The following is a 21,554-nucleotide window of genomic DNA, read 5'->3' on the forward strand; positions in this document are numbered from 1 at the left end:
AGGAGGAACCATGTCGGGATGGAACTGGGTACCCCATCTTCTCAAAATTTAGTCCAACACCCTCCAGTGCCCCAGCTGGTCCAGGCCACCCTTGTCTCCCACCTAGACCATTTTCAGTGGCCTCCGCCCTGCCCTCCCTGCGGCCTCCACCCACTGTCGGCTCACCGCCACGTGGAGCCAGGGTGGCCTTGGAGAGGCGTGCCCTCCTCTCTCTAAACCCCCCCAGACTGCATCTTATTCAAGCAGGAGGCAGCAGCTCGCCAGGACCTGCGTGACCCCCTTCTGTGGCCTCTCGGGTTCCGCCCTCTCCTGCTCACCCCCTCCCCGGCCACACTTGCTCCCGGCTGCCCTCGGCCCTTGTGTGCTGGAGGCCAGCACATGCCGCCTCCAGGGCCTTTGCACATGCTGTGTGCTTTGCTTACATCTTCTCCCAGAAAGCACAGGGCTCCTGCCTCACTTCCTCCCGGGCGCTGCCCATGGCAGGCCATCCCCCACCTTGGACAAAACAGTGCTAATGCTCGCCTCACCCCGTCCGCCCCATGCCGCTTTGCTTTCCTCTAAAGCACTTATTACGGCATGGCATATTCTGTCTGTCTGTAATATAGAACATGTTATATGGTGGGCTACCATCCATGGGGTCGCAAAGAGTCCAACATGACTGAGCAGCTAACACTTTCACCTTCAGTCAGTTTTCATATGCTCTGCTACATTATGTTGTATTCTGTTGTAAATTGCTCATCAGTTTACCGTCTGTCCCCAGGATTCAGAGGCAGGCTTTGTTTTGTTCTCTGCCTCATCACCAGCACCTAAGTGTCTCCAAGGGGGATGGCCTCATCAGGTGGGATCTGGGTCTGACTTGTGAGAACTGAGTGGTTTTCAGCACTCACCATCCAGACGGCAGTGTTGTGTCAAGTAGTGTGCTTCTGGAGTTGCCACCTTTGGGGCTCGCAAGAGTGGCACTAGTGGTGAAGAACCCGCCTGCAGTGGAGGACATGGGAGTTCGGTCCCTGGGTAGCAAAGATCCCCTGGAGGAGGGCATGGCAACCCACTCCAGCATTCTTGCCTGGAGAGTCCCATGGACAGAGGAACCCCGCAGACTACAGTCCACAGGGTCACAGAGAGTCGGACGTGACGGAAGCAACTCAGCACACACGCGTGCCAGGGACCACAGCACAGAGAGTCTCTGGAAGGACATTCAAAGCCGCGTTTGTGTCCTGAGAAATCATGGTTCCTACATTGCCTCGCTCCTTTCCAGCACCATAAGGCCAGCAGAGACCTGACAGAATTGGGATCATTGAAATATTAGGCAGGTAGAGTCATAGTTGAGCGCTTTCAGCTGGTGGCCTCAGCAGCTTAGTCACTCTCGAGAGACTTTGTCCATCCCAAGTTGCCTCCTCAAGAGGGACAGTCCCCACTCAGGAGGGCCCTCCACCCTCTGGAAAGCAGGGAGGCCTGGTGTGCTTGGGCCGGGGCTAGGGCGTCGTCCGTTGAGGGCTGTGCCGGTCACCTTTTGCTGCAGTGACGAATAACCCCAGAATCTCAGTGGCATACAGCAGCATCGTGCTATGACGGAGCCCAGCAGTGGGGCCGTCCCTGTATTGGACCTGCCATTCTCACGGCAGAGAGCAGGAAGAGCGAGAGACAAGCCATAGAGTCACCCAAAGCTTCTGCTGGAATGTGGCCCGCTTCGTGTCCATTCATACCCAAACAAAGATGGCCCAAGACAGCAGGATGGAGACGTAGGTACAATAACAGTCTGACGTGGGGAGTGGGGTGCAGAAAGGTTTCTGTGCTGAGAAGACCACTGAACCACTCTACTCAGACAGCTCTGATAGCCTGGAATTGTCTCCAAACCCGACTGCTAAGCTGCGTCTGCCTCCTTCCCTCCCGCAGCAGGCCCACGACCGTCTGGAAGGCCCTTTGTCGCTCACTGTCGTGCCTTTCTCTGGGCAGGTGGGTGGCAGGCCCGTGGAGCCCCTGCTCGGCGACCTGCGAGAAGGGCATCCAGCACCGGGAAGTGACCTGTGTGTACCAGCTGCAGAATGGCACGCACGTCTCCACCCGGCCCCTCTACTGTCCAGTGCCTCGGCCGTCGCCCGTGCAGAGCTGCGAGGGCCAGGACTGCCTGTCCATCTGGGAGGCGTCGGAGTGGTCACAGGTGGGTGCCGGGCTGCCCTGCGGCATTGTCTGCAGGGGCCCCAAATGGCCCCTTTCCCTGTGCTGTTTGTGACACATCCCCAGGAATATCCTCACCAGACCCTGCCAGCTCAAAGCCATGTTCTGGGTCACATACTCTCAAATTCCATCTGATGTTTCAACATGGCCAAAAAGCCTTGGATAGTGTTTTTTTGTTAATATACATCACAGTACTGTTTGGTTTCTTTGCTGTGAGAATTCTCTTGTAAATATGGATGGAGGGATGGATAGTTGGATGGATAGGAGATGGGTAGGTGGGTAGACAAACAGATACCTTTTCATCTCTTTTGCGCACTCTGGAACTGTAGGGTGGTCAGGCTGGGAAAGTGGTTTCAGAGGCTCCCCTCAGCTCCACAGCAGTCTTGGTGGAGCTACCTTTGCCAGAGGCAGGCGGATGCTGGGAGAGACAGCTTTTAGTGTGTGAGTAGGACTCACAAATCTCATGCCATGTAACATTTTGGAAAGAGGTCAATTAACCTTAAGTTTTAACTTTGAAAACTGATCCTGGAAATATTTTATCTTTGGTAATATCATCCTTCAAGGCTTTGCAGTGAACTTGCATTAATGATTTTGATTGTTTGGCTATAAAACAAACAAACAAAAAAGTAGCTGAATAAAGGGCAAGCTTCCCTGAGGTCTTCCATCAGATGTGTTCTAGGAAAGTCAGAAAGGCTAAATCCAAGACACTCTTCAGTGTGGAAAGTATTTTTAAAGTTCCTTTCTATTGCCAAACAGTTGGAATTATTTTGAATGAGAAAGTATTCAGCCCATTTTTAATGAAGGAAAAGTCTGCCCTTGGGTGACTGAGTTTACTTTTTAGGCAGATCATGACATGTACCTGTTTAAAGAGGAGAGGTTTTTGCCTACCCTTTAAGATATTTTAGGGAAGGGGCAGTTTAAATTTTTTAAATTTTTTCTCTTTACATGTACCTAGGTTGAGAAGTTTAACATTCAGTGCCCTTTTAGGGAGGGTAGTTGGAAAGCTAGGGGCAGGTGTATACTCTCTCCCTTGCCATGAGCCTTAGGGCCTTGATCACCTGATTCTTGATCCAAATAAGATTTATGTTTTAATCAGACCAAAACCATAAATTTTCCACCTATAGGACTCCTACGGGGAAAAGAAAAAATGCCTCTTACCAAAATAAACAAGCCTGACATAACCAAGTGTCATTATAGTATTGAAGAGCACTGCTTTGGAAAGTGTGACACGGCTGGAGCAAGATTTTAAAAATGCCTCCATCTCTGTTTCTGTATCTGTGCGTTACCTGACGCTAATCCTGAAATAGTATCCACACCAATCAGTCTAATTCTGCCTCAGCCAAGGCTCAAAATGCTTCTTTCTAAACATTTGACGCAGAATCAAATCTTGCCTCCCTGAGATGCTCACAAAATTGGTATCCCTACCACTTTACCACATCCGGAAGTCCCTCTAACACTTCTTCCAGAAACAAATGGGTTTAAATTTCTAGTGGGTGAGTTTTTATTGCTGGGCTTGCTTGTATTCAGCCGGCAGTATTGACCACTGGCACCAGGAGTCCCCAGCTTCTTCCCTGCTTCTTCAGAATAAAAGACAACTATTAAAAGGAAGAAAAACATAGCAACTGTCTCCTGTCCTTGACTTCTGGTTCGCACCCCTGGATCAGAAACCAAGAGAGGAACTGAACATCACCCTCCCAGGTCCCTTGCAAGGTGACCCCAGCCTACAGCACCTAAAGGCTTTCGCACCAACAGGCTGCTGGTCAAAGGGGGCCAGGCCAGGATTTGGTCAAGAAGTGGGCTGGGTATTGAGTGTTTGAAATTCAAGGGACAAGGCAAGGAATGCAGAGTAGAGAGAGAAAAAGCAGGAACTCGGGCAGAAGTGGTGAGTAGGCCCCTACGTGCAGAAGGAACTGGTGGTGTGGGTGCTGGTACCAGGGAGGAGCCCGTGAGGCGGATGGTGAGCGTGGAGTTGCTGAAATGGTCAGAAAGCACCACCAAACAGAGAAGCAGAAGGCAAGCCCTTTAACACAATAACTCAGGGTCCCCGGCCCCACGCCTCCTGCCCCAGGAGGCCTGTGCGCAAAGCCCGCCAGGGACTGGCCCCTTCATTGAAGTCCCTTTAAAACCCACACGCAAGATCAAATGCAGGTGCTCTTCCAACCCCCACCCTCCAATGATACCATAATGACCTGTGAAACGTGCATTTCTTCTCAAACAAACCAGTTTAAATTCGTCTCAAAAAAGTAAATAAATAAATCAAGAAAAGGACCTTCAGATGGAGAGCTAGACTGAATTCATAGGAAAAATAAAACTAGATAAGATTTTGAGATAAATGTTAATAACAAGTATAAAGAAAGACATTTGTCCTTTATGTGCGTTTTTCCAGTGGACGTAGTAGAACTTATGAAAAGTCAAGTTTGTTGTAGCTCAAGAAAAATCACGATATAGCCTCCCATATTTTTGGTCAATCATGCAAGCGTGAGAACCAAAGTTAGAGTTGCTGAGGCCCCACTCCTGCTTCTGCGGCTGCTGGGTAGCCCCACCCAGCTGTTGGGAGGGAGTCCCCCTCAGGATCTCCCGAGTCTCTTCGTGTCTGTGCATTGGACGGAACCCGGCCTTCAGCCCACCATCTCTGCCGGCTGTGTTTTCTTCTCCATGGTGGGGACTGGGCTTCCCCACACGACGAGCCAGAGGGCGGGCTCCCGAGGTTCCCCGGCCAGGTCACCTCTGCTTGCTGATCAAGTCAGTTATGTCTCCCAAAGTCAAGGGTCCTCTCTTCCTTGTGCTTTGTGATTTTTTTCCCCCAAACTCGTTTATTTTTAATTGAAGGAAAATTGCTTCACAATATTGCGTTGGCCTCTGGGGTCTGTCCACATGAGTCAGCCACAGGTATACATATGTCCCTCCCTCTTTAATCTACCTCCCCCCACCTCACACCCTTTCTCACCCCTCCAGGTAGTTACGGAGCCAGGGTTTAAGTTCCCTCATGCTTTGTTTTGAGACAAGTAAGAACTCACTCACTTGTCAACCAGGCACCAGCCGATCTCCAGCCCAGAGGGTAGGGCTGGGAACCTCCCCGGCGGGCTCCAGACACCCCCACCAAGGTCTGCCTCGTCTGCGCCTTGTCACCTCTCCAGCTCTGTCTCCATTTCCATGGATCTTGCTGCCTAGGGGTGTGGGAAACTCTGAGGATTCACACATCACTCCTCTGTTTGGGTCCCCTGCCCACACCATCTCTTCCTGTGTTTCCCAGGAAGTAAAATAGCAGAGGGAGCATTACCCTGTTACCATTCTTGGCATTCACATGAAACCCAGGGGCTTGCTAGGCACCTTCTCTGAGAGTCCCCGGGGGCTTCGCTGTCCATCTCCTCCACCTCCCCGCCCCCCCACCCCGCTGAACTGGTGCCTTTACTCCAGAATAGCTCAGGCCAGTCACAGGACCTGGAGGCCAACTGGGAGGAGCCGGGTGGGACCGTGTGCGTAAGACTCAGAAAGACCAGGAGCTTTTCGAGGACAGAAAACAGCATCCTCATCCTTGCATCCTCAGTGCGGGGGCTGGTACCTGGTGGGCACTTAACAGGTGTGGATGGACCTGACTGGATTCAGTCTCCGAGTGGTGTCTTGCAGTGTTCTGCCACTTGTGGTAAAGGGACCCAGAAACGGACGGTGACTTGCACCAACTCCCAAGGAAAATGCGATGCGTCCACCAGGCCGAGAGCCGAGGAGCCCTGTGAGGACTACTCCGGCTGCTACGAGTGGAAAACCGGGAGCTGGTCCAAGGTGAGTACAGCGCCTGCACTTTCATCCCGCCCAGGAAGCAGAGGCGACTCAAGGGGCTCAGTCCTCTCACCGTGGGCCCCAGTTCAACCAGATGGTCCCAGTCTCACCAGGTGAATTCACTTTCTCTCCCAACTCCACACCTGCTGGTGACCCCATACGGTGTCCATTCAGAAGGGCCCCGAGAACCCCCAAAGCATGAGAGTGCCAAGGGGACCCATGCATCCTGCGGTGGGCTTGGTCACAGCCATTGAGAGAGCCTCCTCAACGGTTGGGAGCCTGTCCCCAGGCAGACACAGAGGCCCTGTGGGCAGACAGAGCACCATCGTCCCCAGGGTCCTTGGGCGAGGGCCGGACGATGCTTGAGGGGAAGGCACAGGGCCCTGGGGTCAGGAAAGGAGGCCATCTCCCAGAGCCTCAGGCAGGGGAGTTCAACAGCGTTCAAGTGAATGAAAGTTCCCTGCTAGTTATTCCTGTATTCGTTCATCTGATATCCTTGCCCCATATCCAAGGTGGATACCATTGTCACCCCAAGAACCATCCATGAGTGTTCTAGAGTCTTCTTCCAAATGCTGTAATATTTCTCCTGTCTGATTTTCTGATGAAAGTTTACAGTGAGAACCTGGAGCGCGTTTGTTCCCTTCTGGTCTCAGTAACTGGAAGCTCCCCATTTGCTTCCATTGATATCTATGCTCAAAGGCCGTACGGTGGTGGGAACAGTTTAGAATTGGTTGCTAGCAGTTAAAAAAATGGGAAATTTCACCTGGAAATCTGGATTTGGGCCTTTTTACAAAAACCTGGCAACCTGGCCTCCATCTGCACGTGGCCTTCATGACCTGGCGCCCAGCAGGGGCTGTTGTGTCTCCCTAGGCTCCTCCAGCCACTTTGGGCTTTAATTTACCTGTCTGGCCAGGCAGAATAACATTGTCTGGACTCCATATGTCCAGGTGTGAATTAGAATAAAGCTGCTGTTATTCGAAGGGTCCTTGTGGTCACATCCTGAATGCAGCCTGTATCGCTAAAGGGTGACTCCTGTGATCACGGGCGTCCCCGGGCAGGAGGAGAGGTGAGGAGGGATCAGCTGGGCCTTGGGGGTCTGGGGCCCCAGCCTTGGTTCCTCTATACAGTGACCCATCTGCCAGCAGCCCTCTCCCGTGCTGATCCCTGCATAACAGAAGAAGGGGCAGAGGTGCAGAGAGGTTAAGCGACTTGACCCTGGCTCTCTGACAGAGTCTAGGCTCCTGAGCCCCAGTTCAGAGCTCCATCCACCGGGTGGACACACGGTGGGGTCCCGAGTCTCCGTGGTGGGTGCTCTCTGGATGGGCCTTGCCAGAGCTTCTGATCACTCTGGATTTGAGGACCAGGTGGACATTTTGTTTTCCTGAGCACCATAAGCTCCCTGGTCCTGGGAGCAGCAGACTGTCCAAGGATGGATGTAAAGAATGCCGAGGAACTCAGCGCAGCACTTGGCCCCTCCTTGGCCAAGGACATGGGCACACATTCTGGCAAACTGCCCCCCCCAACAGAGCCCACTGCGCATGGCTTCCAGGGAAAAAGAGTCTTCAGCTGGCCTTCACCTCCCTAGCCAGGCCATGAAGCATAACGCCTCCTGGCCTTCTGGACACTAAGGTATTAGAAGGCTGCAGTGCCTACTTTCTGCCACAGCCAGCTTGATCAGCTGTCTCGGACAGTGAGAACAAGAGAGACCAAGGGGATGTGCAGGGCCTCTGTCCAGGGCTGGCATCCAGTGGCTTCCGATTGGTATGCATTCAGCCTCTGGGGCAAGCCCTGGACTGGTGCCAGCCACTCCCTCCCCAGCAGGTCTGGCCAGAGCCAGGGCCCAGGGCAGCCTCGTTCTTCCCAGCTGAGAACTATAGGGACGCTGAGTTGGAAGGTAGCGTGTGTGTGTATGTGTGTGCACGTGTGTGCACACACTGGAAACAAGGGTTGGTGGGGATGGCGACTGCATAGAACTGAACCAGGAGACCCCCACCCCTACTGTTTGCTCAACCCTGCCCCCTTCTGCAGCTGCCACCACCGAGTGTGCTGGCACACGCCCCCCACCCCATGCCTGCACAGGAGAAGAGATCCGCCTATTGCTTCCCTGTGTCTGCTCTGGAGACGCAGGAAGGATATGTGTCCCATGGGGTCCTCATTCTCACTCACCAGGTGGCCGCACTGATGGAAGCAGATTCCAGGGGATGATGGTCCCCTAACATTGTCACTTGTTCAGCCTGGATTTGCTTTCTGATATGTTATTTTTGAAGTAAAGTTACTCAGTCATGTCCAACTCTGCGACCCCATGGACTGTAGTCTACCAGGTTCCTCAACCAATGGGATATTTCCAGGCAAGAGTACTGGAGTGGGTTGCCATTTCCTTGTCCAGGGGATCGTGCCAACCCAGGGATTGAACCCAGGTCTCCTGCATTGCACACAGATGCGCTACCATCTGAGCTGTCACACAATTGGAGTCTGATGCACTTTCAATCCAATCCCTGTGGGTGACCCTCCTCTAGCCGGCATCCAGACCTCCCACATGCCAGACTTTGAAGCAGCAAGCAAGTTGTCCAGCAGGAAAGTGAAAAGAAGCCCGAGCATTGTTAGACCCTGGTGCAGTGTATCTGGATGCTCTGACATCTTCTGTCCAAGCAGCCTCCCATCACTTGACCCAGAGGTGCTGCTGAGAAAGATGAGCCTGTCTCCAGGGAGGTGATGGATGGACCAGCCCAAGGACAAGCTGCAGGTGCCTGAGATCCCCACCCAGAGCCTGGCTGAGGCAGGGCAGGCCTGGAGGGCATTCGGGGCCCCTCCCCCTCCCCCATCTTCAGCAAACGGCTGAACCCTAACTGGAGACCTATCCAGAAACCTGCTTCACTTTCCCAGCCCTGCCGAGGGCATGGCTACCACTGTGCTCTGTTTTCCTGCCCTCCTGGGATACAAGTTGTTTCCATATCTGTGGGAATCATTGTTTTCTCCCACTAAATGCTGGGCCTACGTATTCAGCCTGGTGGTAGAATGAGGGAGGGGTGGGGGCTGCGGAAGAGAGTGCCACTGAAACTGGGAGAGGAGAAAATCACATTTCTTTCTAGAGCAGCGTGACTTTTGATCAAAAGTTGAGATGTTACAGTTTCAAACCAGAGGCATTAATCACCACCGAAATGATGGGATTAATCACCACTGAAAGAATTAGAAACAAATTATTCTGGAGGGATTATAATAGATGGTGTTTTAATGAAGAACACTGACTCTTTTAAGAGTATGTTCCCTTTTACCGAAAAGGTCAAAGTGGCCATTGACTTCCTGGTGCCAGCAGAGGTGCCCTGGAAGGGGGCTGGCCTGACTTGAGGCCTTGGGGGAGCCCCAGGTGTGCCACTCCCGCCTGAGCCCCAGCACGTCCCAGAGGCCGTAGGAGACCAAATGAAGTCATAAAAACACACATGCCTGCAGCCGCAGAGCCCCGGGAAGAAGTCAGGGAAAGCCTCTCATTCAAACTGGACCGTGTAGGTGCCTTCCCAGAATAGCAGTAAGATAACCTCCTGCGGTTGTGGGCAGAGGGATGGGAGCTCGAGTTCCATGACCTTAGAGACAGACAGACCTTGTGTCATGAGGGGGCTTGTTCCAGTAAGCTTTTCACCACTTCTGAAGCCTGCACTTCCTGTGCTGGGGCTGACGGCTCCCCCAACCCTGCAAGCCTGGCCTGCAGGGCCAGTGGGGCACCCGCTTGCTGGAGGCCTGCAGCCAAGTTCACTGTGATTCAGCCAGCATTTCCTGAGCCCCTGCTGTGCCCCGGTCTGTGCTGGGCACCGAGGGGACAAGATGGACAGTGCCCAGGAGATACAGGAGACAGAGAGCCAGCTACAGATGCTAGGCCACACCGAGTCCCCTGGCAGGTATGAACACAGTCCCTGCCGGGGGGGGCAGCCCTGAATGGAGTGCTAGTGGAGAGTGGTGCTACTTCTGCTGGGATCACTGACCGTGGTCCTGACACTCACCAGGTCTCTAGAATTTACAAAGCATTTGCACTCACATTCTCTCATTTGACCATATCCCCATTTTACAGGTGAAGAAACTGAGGCTCAGAGTGGTGGTATGAGATTTTTTCGTGAGGTCACATAACTAGAAAATGGCAGGGCTAAGAGTCCGGTCCTTGCCTTCTGGCTCTTAATCCGCCTTTCCTTTAAATGCATAATAATATTAGAGGCTTGGGTTTTATTTTGAAATGGGAAGGAGATGAACTATTACATGCCTCAGATCTAAGCAGCATAATCATAAGCTTGTTGTAAAGTCAAGTATTTATCCACTCTCTCTCCAACTCACCAATCAAAACCTGCTCTCACCAGGGTTTTGTATTAGTCATTTACACTATAGTATAAATCTGTTGTCTCTATAGGAGATCATGCATGTTGTCTCCCCTTATTTGTAAAATAAACAGTTGAGTCCTAACTAAAAGAAACTTGAGCATCCAACAGCAGGCAAGAGAGGCATTGGAGACACCAGGGCCCTTTTCTGGGATGTGTGAAACTGTATCACACAGACAGCCAATAGTCTGCAAGCAGGTGAAGTGCAACAGCTAGTTGCTCAGTCGTGTGTGACTCTTTGCAACCCCATGGACTATAGCCCGCCAGGCTCCTCTGTCCATGGGCTTCTCCAGGCAAGAATACTGGAGCGGGTTGCCATGTCCTCCTCCAGGGGCTCGTCTTAACAGGGATCGAACTCGAGTCCCTTAACATTTCCTGCATTGGCAGGTGGGTTCTTTACCAGTAGCACCATCTGGGAAGCCCACAAAAGGTAGTTGCTCAGTCATGTCAGACTTTTGGTGACCCCAGGACTGTAGCCCATAAGGCTCCTCTGTCCATGGAATTCTCCAAGCAAGAATACTGGAGGGGTTAGCCATTCCCTTCTCCAAGGGATCTTCCTTCCTGACCCAGGGATCGAACCCGGGTCACCTGCATCGTAGGTGGATTCTTTACCATCTGAGCCACCAGGGAAGCCCCACAGATAGGGATCAGGAAATCCTCTATCTCATATTGCTCTCGGGAGTGTAGGCAGCAGTGAAAGGAGAGTCGCCAGACTTCAGTGCTTTTCTGAGTAGGGCAGGAGGGAGTGGGGTAGATATCCCTTTGGTCCGGAGCATTTTTTTCAGGGGGTGCAGAGCTGGCCACTGGGTCATGAAGTTAAAAGAAAAGTCCAGGGCCCACACCTGCTCAGATGAGAGAGAAGAACTTGTTGTAGGGCAGCAGGGTCCCTGGAAATTGCCAGGTGAGGTGCCTGCATGGGAGTGAACTGAATGCAGTTGACCCTTGTACAATGCTGGTTTGAACTGCAGGGTCCACTTACACCCAGATATTTTCCAGTAGTAAATATTGCAGTGTCCGTGCTCCAGGTGGCATCCTTGGATGCAGAGGAACTGAGGACTTGGAGGATCAACTGCACATCATGCTTGGAATAACACCCAGTTGTTCAGGGGTCAGCTGAAGTCTGAAGGCCTGTGCCTTTTCCCCCTCTGTCCCCCTGCTGTCCTTCGTTCACCTTTGTGCTTCCTCAGATCAGCCTCCTTTGTGTGGAATCAGAGGTCAGAGAGTGGGGGTGCCTGCCTCACATGCCAGCCTAGGTTTTAACCATAGACCTGGCCACTGAATCAGAGAAGCTGCCATCTCTAAAGAACACTTCAGACCTCAGAGCAGGGCGCCTCTTCAGGACAACACAGGGGCACATCCCTGCCCTCCTGATGTCATAACCTTGAACCAGCATCATCCTCTGTCAGATGGCGTTAGGGGTACCCACCTCCTAGGGCATTCACATATGGCACCTAGGACACTGCCTGACTTCAGCATTTTTGTCATCATCATCTTCACCCCCATTATCCAGGTCACCCACTTCTCTCATCTCTGGTCCAAATCATGTTTCTTGTACAGGGCTGTAAACTATTTATGTCTTAGAAGATGAGTTCTTTGAATGTGGCTTGAACCCCATGAAACAGTGCATGCTCTGACCTAGGGCTCCGTGTGATGACAGCGTGGCTTGGGGCAGGAGACAGTTGTGCAGCATTTGCTGGGCACCTAGGCCACTCTCTGTAGGAGGGGTGGACGACCTTTCTAACAGTCACTGAGGAGCTGGAAGAGCTCTGTCACCACACAGGGGGCAGCTCCTGCCCAGGGGGAGTCAGTGAGCCAGCCCCTGCGGCCCTGACTTACTCTGTGCTCACGGCAGCCATCCGGAGCAAGAAGCAAGAGCTCTTGCGACAACCCATCCTTGCAAGTCATGGGGGTCACCTCGGCCTTCTGGATCCCATAGCATCCCAAACAGAACCTGTAGGTCAGCAGGATGCAAATGCAGAGAGGCAGGGGGAACCCAAAACTAGGGCTGAGGTTAGGATTCAAGGATTTGAGGATTTCAAAAACAGTTTGAAAGAAAGTATGAAAGGGGAACTGGTGTGTGTGTGTGTGTGTGTGTGTGTGTGTGTGTGTGTGTGTGTGTGTGTGTGTGTGTGTGTGTGTGTTTGTGTGTGTGTGTGTGAAAACATTTCTAGTTTCAAGGCAGGAGCAAAGATGATGGGGATTTTCATCACTGTTTAAACATGCTATTTCAGGTTTCAACAGCTTCTGGGGTTTTTATTGTTCATGCCAAGTCTGGGGGGAAATCTGTCCAATCTTTTGACATTTTACCATCCCAGGGCCTTTTAGACACAAGCAGAAAATGGAGTTCCTGTAAGGGGATTCCTTCCCCGGCCCCCTCACTGTCCTGTCCCTCAGATGATGGCTCGGTAAGAGCGTGGTATGGGCACACCGTGACATGGGGGTTCATCCTTGCACTGCTCTACTTGCCCTACTGCACACTCACCCCATCTCCTGCTCACCCCAGAGCCTGTGTCAGGCGCCCCTGCCTGTCCCCCACTCTGTAGGAGCCAGCGCTTGTGTGTGTAATAAACATGCGCGTCGCGGTTTCCCCTTCCCTGGATTCTTAAAACTTCCTTTAGCTGATTCTCACAACATCGCTTTGGGATCTGGTGTCATGTATGGTCTTGATTTCATAACTGGGAGGAGTGGAGAGGAGCTCACCCTGGCGGAGGTGTTGTGAAGCTGGGTCCCTGGTGGTGAGAGGCCTGGTCCCGCCCTGCGGAGAGGAGGGTCCAGGAGGCGTGCCAGCCTCCTGCAGCAGCTGGGTGGCGGCCTGGGGCTGCATCACAGGAGGACGTGGGTCTCTGCGCCTGTCGCTCCGCCTCCCTGCAGGCAGTGCTGTGGCCTGCAGACCCCATTCCTGCAGTCGGGACATGCTCATTCTGCACCTGCTGTGTTCTGAGCGCCTCCCCGTCCTGAGTGGCCATTAGCATGACGATTAAGGAGGAGTCATGAGAACGGGTATGAGCCTCGCACCCGCCACCAGCAGGCGGGCGGGCAGAGTGGGCCCTGCCGCTCTTCTACTGCCAACCCCACCAGTGTTGTGGTCATCACCACCCACAGGATGGGTGGCAGGTCCCCAGGCCTTGTGCGTGGTGGGCCGCTGCAGGCACTGCTGGAGATGGGGCCTGGGGGTCTGCACTCCCTCAGGGCATCTGGAAGGAGCTTTCCCTGCCGTTTATTACTGCACCTCTTCTGTCTTGGTTTCCTGAGGCTTGGGGAGCCACATTAAATGTTAATGTTAAGAGTGGCTTGGAAAAACTACCCAACAGTGACAGTGCTTCACACAAAACCAGATCTGGTTTTTTATAGACCTGTTTGCCTAGTTTTTAAAAGCCTAAATAATGGCTTCACAGTGATGCTTGGGGCTAATTCGATGCTATCAGGAGACACTGCGGTCTCCTTGCTGTTTACTTAAAACGGGCTGAGCAGAGGCCGACAGAGGTGAGAGTCATTGTCTGTGCCTGTTACCCTTAATGCCACGAGCTCAGGTTACAGGGGGCTGCAGCCCTGCAGCCTCTCTGGAATCACATGTGTCTTCGGGGCCAAGTCACCCTCTAACTGGGCTCCTGCAAGCCGTGTGGCCGCGCTGCCTGATCATTGCCGAGAGCCAGACAAAGGTGGATGTCTGCACCCGCTAAGCGGAGCAGTGACTCAGGGCACCTTCCCGGGCTCCAGGGACCCCTGGCCAGCTCTCTCTGCTCTTGGCCCTGTGCTTACTATTCTTAACAATAGTAGCAGCACTTGTCCATCCCAAACTCCCTGCCAGGCACCTGTTCTAAGCTGTCTTTAACCCTGGAAATCATCCTATAAGGAAGGTTTTATTATCCTCAAGCTACAAATAAGGAAGCCAGGGCTTATATAGGTGAAGTAAGTTGCCTGAGGTCACACCGCTAGTAAGGGGGGATGCAGCATGCTGACAGGCCTGTCCTGCCCGCACTGACCATCCCTGCCGAAACTCCAGCCAAGGAGTGGGTAGGTCTGCGTGGATTTTAGGCCAGGGGCATTTGAGGCACTCCCTTGGCCCAAATGAAAATGCAGTAGGCCTGGAAGGTGGCAGCTGCACCAAAGGGTCCTTGGAATTCTCCACTTTTGTGTTTAATTACGTAGGTGATTCCATCTTGCTTGGAAAGACAGAAGAAAAAACCAGCCCCACAAACCAGGTGACAGCATGGTAAACTTTTGCAGTGGTTTGTCTTCCAAACTTTGATATAGGTACATACACCCTCATAGGAACTGAACAAAAATTGGGTGGTTTGTGTACGGGCTACTCTGTAGCCTGTTTGTCCCCTCACATGACACTCGAAGCAGCCTCTGCGGGCCTGGCTCAGCCCTCCTTCCCAGGAGTCCACGCGAACACCCAACGTTCTCAAAGGTTCTTCTGAGTGAGCACATGCCGTTCACAGTCCAGAGCTGTGTGAACAGCAGCCATCAGGACTGCAGCTAAAATCTTGCATAACCCAAAGTGAAGGTCACTCAGTTGTGTCCGATTCTTTGCTACCCCATGGACTATACAGTCCATGGAATTCTCCAGGACAGAATACTGGAGTTGGTAGCCTTTCCCTTCTCCAGGGGATCTTCCCAACCCAGGGATCGAACCCAGGTCTACTGCTATGCAGGCGGATTCTTTACCAGCTGAGCCACAAGGGAAGCCCAAGAATACTGAAGTGGGTAGGCTATCCCTTCTCCAATGGATCTTTCTGACCCAGGAATTGAACTGGGGTCTCCTGCATCACAGGCAGATTCTTTACCAACTGAGCTATCAGGGAAGACCAAATCCTAGAGTCAAATCCCTATGAAGGGCAGTGTCTGCAGGGTCTCAGCAGACCCCCACAGCAGCTGAGCATCAGCCCCAGCCTCTCACCTGGCCTGGCCCTGCCTCTTGGATGTGCTGGAAAGCCATGAGGACAGAAGCTTGAGTCTCTGCAGAACTTTGGAGACACCCTCTGTGATCTCGTAGGGCAGTTCTTTTTACAAACTGGGAAAACAATCAGTGACTGAGCTAGGAAAAATAATGAAGAAATGGTGGATCTGGGCAATGACCTGTTTTTCTGGTTCCTGGCCCCACATAGAAGCTTCATCCAGTACAACCTCTAATGCATACAGGAAGATGAAATTTGGTCCATGGGTTGGGGCAGCTGGGGTCCTGTCCCTCCTTTCCCACTCACTACCTGTAACCTTGGGCAAGACTCTGACAGCCGTCTAGCTCAGTGGGTGGTTGTAAAATGTTCCACACTGTTGTGGAATCCTACAGGTGAGCCCACAGACAGAACAAGCTGCACACACAGGCTGGGGGCATCCTGAGTGCTTTGCCCCAGCCCAGCCCCAGAGCATGTTAATAAATAAGACTGAGAACTCTCAGGGGGAGATCAGTCTTCCAGGTCACCCCAGGCCCTTGAATTTTACAATGGTCATTGGTCCTTTCACACTAGAGGCCTTGTGAGTTCTGCATGTGATTTTATTAAGTCCATAGGATTGAGCCCTTGCCCTGATTGCACGTAAATAATAATGACACCTGCAAGAGACATTGGGCAGGAAGCGCCTGGCTGGCAGGGTCTGCATACTTCGAAGTCGGAGGGCCATGGAAGTGAGACCAGAGTCCCAGGTCCTTCTCTGTTAGCCTGTGTCGAGTTTCCTGGGGACCCAGAAACCCCACCATGGCCTGCCCACCTCCTTCTCCAGGGCCACTAGGACACCCCGCTCTTCCTCCTGCTGAGTCTTCCACGGCAGGTGGTGCTGGGGAGCCAAGTCAAGACGCCACGAGGCCCAGTGGTCCGTCCAGTAGCACACACGGCTCCTTCTTCCCCAAGTACCCAGTAGTCACAGAAATGAGGCTCCACACACACTTGCTTTCCCAGGGAGCAGGGCTTTTAAAAAACTTATGAGCAATTTAAATGTAAAAGTCTTTACTGGTGTAGGTGGACTCAAATGCTTACTTAAAATATGTAACTTAGTCATGTAATTATATGTTCATATTTAAAGTTTATATGTTATGTTTTAATTTAGAAATACTGCTATTTTCTGTCTTTATCGTATTATAAAGTTGAACCTGATAAAATTGCTATTTCCTGCAGGTTTGAAAACAGGTGAAAATAAGCTTTTGTGAAGTGCATCCCAGTATTTGCAGCGTCTGTCTTCTTTATCACTCACTCTACCCTCTGATCCCTTGTTCAGTCTGCCAGTGTGCAGGGCATGCCATCCCCATCCACTGAGATGCTGCCTTTTTTGGATGTACTCTTTTCATTGGATGTTCCCTCACAAGGTTGGCACGGCCTTGCTCTGCACTGGGTACCCTTGCTCTGTGTTGGCATGACTTAGAACAGGCAAGGCTTTGCTCTCATTCATAGCACTTTGCACTGCGCTGGGACCCTGAACCGGGCTTCCCTGGTGGCTCAGACAATAAAGAATCTGCCTGCAATGCAGGGGACGTAGGTTCAATCCCTGGGTTGGGAAGATCCTTTGGAGTAGGAAATGGCAGCCCACTCCAGGATTTGTGCCTGGAGAATCCCATGCACCGAGGAACCTGATGGTCTACATACAGTCCATGGTGTCTCAAAGAATCAGACAGGACTGAGCAACTAAGCATGCAGGACCCTGAGCCATTTCCTTCACTTACCCTGTTGGTGTGGACTTACAGTCTCTGCGGATAGCCACTTCCCAGATTACTTTTCAAGTGATTTTTAAGCATTTTTACACCACCCTCCCTCATAATTTAACGGATTATGATGTCCTACTTCCAGGAGAAGAAAGCTAAATTTCTTTGCCTCTCTTTTTCTTTTAACCCCCAGCTGATCTTGCTACAAATAATTGAGGGCACCCCTTACCCCTGTCCTGAACTGTGAGAGGTTTTGTTGTTACTTAGGCAATTTATTCTTTTCCAAGAATAATTTTGAATGAAAGGCGTCACTTCTAGTATTTGCGCACACCTATCACCTCTCTGGGTTTCCCAGATAGCACTCCTGCCAATGCAGGAGACATAAGAGACAAGGGTTTGACCCCTGGGTTGGGAAGATCCCCTGGAGGAGGGCATGGCAACCCACTCCAGTATTCTTGCCTGGAGAATCCCATGGGCAGAGGAGCCTGGCGGGCTACAGACCATAGGGTCCCAAAGAGCTGAATACAACTGAAGTGACTTAGCACACAGCACATCACCTCTATATAAACTTAATATTTGGGACTGTAGGTGGATGTCTGTTCTTGCTTATTTACACATCTGTGCTAGGTTGCTTCAGTTATATCTGACTCTGCGACCCCACAGACTGTAGCCGGCTAGGCTCCTCTGTCCATAGGATTCTCCAGGCAAGAATACTGGAGTGGGTTGCCGTTCCCTTCTCCAAGGGATCATCCCAACACAGGGATTTAAACATCTCCTGCATTGGCAGGCAGGTTCTTTACCACTAGTGCCACCTAGGTAGATTAATTACACATATTTGAATACAAATACTTGACTACTTCATTGTAAGAAAACGGAGCTCTGCATACTACCCAGGACCCAGGGAGGAAATTCAGATGAGTCATAGGTTCTCAGCTCTGGCTGCTTGTTGGAGTCACCTGGAGAACTTTGAGAAACACTGATCCTGGTGCCTCCTCCAGGGGTACTGATGGGTCTGAGGCATCGAGATCTTTCCAAGCTCTCCAGGTGATCCCACGCAGCAGATCCCAGCCTGCAGCCTCTCCCTCGGAGATGCCTTCCAGGCAGAAGTCACATGGCTGTGGCACCTGTCCTGGGTATCCAGTCTGTGGGAACATCCTCACATGACCTCCTCCCTCCACACAGCACCCCTCAAACTTCCCTGTACTCCTGTACCAACTCCTGAGCTCTGGGGCAGAACCCAAGAATGTGCATTTATCATGCACAAGGGATTCTCCAAGATGCGAGCATCCCCTGATGGACTTACCAAGATGGACATGAAGCAAGGCGCATAGCCTTGCCTCTCAGGGAGAGTCTATTCTGGTTTGAACGTGCCAGGACCCTCGGCAGAGGAGGTGGGGGAAGGGGACAGTTGTGGTTTTCCTACCTCGTTTATGGTTTGAAAAGGCGGTGCCCTGTCAGAGCACTGTGCCCTCTGAGCCTTTCATCCTTCCAAAGTGAAAAAAAAAATTGTGATCTTGCTTGTTAGTCTAGAAAGCAGAGAAATTCACCTGGGGCACAAAAGCTCTTTTGGGAGCACAGACGATGGCCGCTTCTCACAGATGAAGGGCTCCGCATCAAGCCTGTGCAGGAGGGCTCCTCCCAGGCCCTGGAGAAGGCCCTTCCTCCAGCACAGGCCAGGGTGGGACCGAGGGGAGAAGTGGGGAGACACATGATGCAGATAGCGCCTGGCATCCTCACCACATGTGGCATTCAGAGAGGCCTTGCTCCCCTCTCTCACCCCTAGGTGCCCGTGTCCACCCTGGCTGGGCTGCTGCACCTGTGGTCTTTGCTTTATTCACATTTTCCAGAGTGTTTTCAGAACCCTGTAAACCACAGATTGTGTGCACGTTAGTGGACCCCAGATGAAGAGAGTGTGTGTGTGGGCCAGGCTCTCTGGCGGGGAGCTGAATAACTTAATGGAGAGGTGGTTGCAGGGGCTCCCAGGAAAGCAAGTGAGGGCAAGGAACTGGCAAGCAGGATTGGACGAGGGAATCCTGGTGCTGGATACTGGGCAGGTTCCCTGTAAAACACTTTAAAGGAGGAACCAGAAGAAGAGCAGGAGACAGAACACAGTCTTACAAGGCCTCTCTGTGGGAGGGCAGGGTGGTCTGCCAAACTACACTGGTTTGATTTTATCCGTCTGCAAATGCTGGAAATGCCAAGAACTAGGGATTAAGTGTCTAAATTGAAACTGTTAGCCCCCGTATTAGTCCATGAGTCCATCCTGCAAGAAAGGTTGCACTTCTTCATTTCCTGTATCTTTAGTTAATTCTGAGCTCCACCCTTCCAGGCTTGTGGAAATTCAACCCCATGATTATTGGGTTCCTCCCTACATCCAGGGCTGGGCAAATGCCTGGGAGCCTTGTGTGGCACTAAGTGCCAGGGATATCCCTGTGGTCATCAGTTTCAGTCCCTTCCTGGGTACCAGCAGGCCACCCTGCTCACTATCTGGAGAATTTTAAAGCCCAGCTGGTTCTCTGGAACAGGAGTGAGAGGGTGGGAGGTAAAGTGCAATGAGCATAAATTAATATTTCAGCAATGTGTCTTGGCCATCTCAGGCTGCTGTAATGAAATACCACAGTCTGGGTGACTTGAATAACAAGACATTTATTTCTCATAGTTCTGGAGGCTAAGTCCGAGGTCAAGGTGCTTAGCGTATTGGCTCTTAGTGAGACGCCACTTCCTGGCTTGCAAACAGGCGCCTTCTTATGTGCCCTCACATCGTGGAAGGAAAGAACCCTGATCTGTCTCCCTCTTCTTATAAGGACACTAATCTTATCATGGGGGCCCCACCCTCATGACCTCATTTAAACCCAATTACCTCCCAAAGGACCTACTTTCAAATACCATCTCACTGGGGATTAGGGCTTCCTGGGTCACCCACACAGTAAAGAATCTGTCTACAGTGGAGGAGACCCGGGTTCAGTCCCTGGGTTGGGAAGATCCCCTGGAGAAGGAAATGGCAAGCCCCTCCAGTTTTCTTGCCCCTCCCATGGACAGAGGAGCCTGGTGGGCTACAGTCCATGGGGTCGCAAAGAATCAGACAAAACTGAGCAGCTAACACACACAGGGGCATTAAATATTTGGAGGCGGAGGGGACCCAGACATGCAGTCTGTAACATCTTGAAACAGTTTTCCTTCGGGCCACTGGTATGCAGCCAAGCCCTCTTGAACTATGATTATTTCAAGCACTTAGGAATGACATGCAGGGACCAGAGCCAGGAGTGGCATCGTCAAAGCCCCTCAGCCCGAGCTCAGCTCTCCCTGTCTCCGGCAGTGCTCGTCGACCTGTGGGAAGGGCCTGCAGTCCCGCGTGGTGCAGTGCATGCACAAGGTCACCGGGCGCCATGGCAACGAGTGCCCTGCCCTCGCCAAGCCAGCCGCCTACAAACAGTGCCACCAAGAAGTCTGCAATGACAAGATCAACGTGAACACCATCACCTCCCCTCGCCTCGGTGAGTGCCTCTGCCGGGCCCCCACTGCTGGGGCTGCTGCACCCCCTGGCCAGGGAGTCCCCACTGGGGTGGGAATTCTGTAAGCCAGAAAGCGTGCTCCTTGGGCCTTATGTGAGCTCTGGAGAGGCCAACATGTGTCAGTTCTGGAGAGGATCTGAGGTTTCAGAGATGGAATTTCATTCCTTGTCATGAAAAAGATGCCTCAAACCCTTGAGCCCCTCTCCCAACAAAGGGCAACATGAGAGAATGCTCCTCAAATGTTTTGGGATTCTCTGCACAAAGGAGGCAAAGGGAGGTGCTTACTCAGGAAATGAAGGATCTGGGGGTGTCATTTATGAAATCTGGGCGATATGTACATGGAATGGTCCTGAAGCTGATGCTCAAGAAGGAAACAGAGGTGTTGACAGATGGGAGTCTTCAATTCAGCAGGGAGCTTTGGTGTGAGCAGTGCTCCAAACTCAGCCCTTTACCTGGCTACATCCCCAGCCAGTGGTGGCCCCAAAAGAAGAATGTCTAGCGCTGATCTGATGATTCCACTGAAAGAGTTTCTGCTTTTCTGAATAGAAATCCCTCGGGAACAGTTTCCCAACCAGAGCCCCTTTCCCTAATGCTGGGGTGCCACCAATGTGAAGGGGTTTCCAGACAAGCTTCACTGGGGGGGTCTTCAAGCTTGCTGAGGTGTTCACCAGGCTTTGGCATGCACAGCCCTCCTTGGTATCCTCCAGAGGCCTCGCTGAGGCAGGACTGTGTCTCTGCATGACCGAGAGCAGGGCGATTCAGGCCACTTGCTTGTGCTGCGACCGTGTGCTTTTGTGGGCCCTTGGATGTCCACTCCCTGCACCCTTCTGTTTTACAAATGCCAGCAGATGGCATCCTCACCCGTAAAATGACTGTGCATGCCGTTTAGCTCAGAAGCAGGGGGGCAGTGCCCTCACACCAAACCCTGAAATGGTCAGGTTGGACTCAGAGTGTCCCTTGTGAAAGTTACGGCCCTGGTAGGGGCGTGGTCCCCCGGGTCTGTGCAGGGTTCCAGCGTCCACGTGGGTGAGGGCAGCCGGGAGTGTCATCCACAGGCACCCGTAACCCCTGGGCTTTCTCTCTCCACCGTTCTCTCAG

At 52.3% G+C, this 21,554-nt stretch overlaps 1 protein-coding gene across 2 annotated transcripts in view; it reads left to right on the top strand.

The window, feature by feature from the left end:
- ADAMTS17 (ADAM metallopeptidase with thrombospondin type 1 motif 17) overlaps positions 1-21,554 on the top strand; it is a 388,819-nt gene that overhangs the window by 364,309 nt on the left and 2,956 nt on the right. For both annotated transcript variants that reach the window (XM_065906211.1, XM_065906212.1), the window contains 3 exons: positions 1,954-2,158; positions 5,803-5,955; positions 20,261-20,438. In XM_065906211.1, coding sequence (XP_065762283.1) covers positions 1,954-2,158; positions 5,803-5,955; positions 20,261-20,438 — 536 coding nt within the window. The remainder of the gene's footprint in view (positions 1-1,953; positions 2,159-5,802; positions 5,956-20,260; positions 20,439-21,554) is intronic.

This window comes from Muntiacus reevesi, chromosome 15, assembly GCF_963930625.1.
Source record: "Muntiacus reevesi chromosome 15, mMunRee1.1, whole genome shotgun sequence".
NCBI classification, from domain to species: Eukaryota; Metazoa; Chordata; class Mammalia; order Artiodactyla; family Cervidae; genus Muntiacus; species Muntiacus reevesi.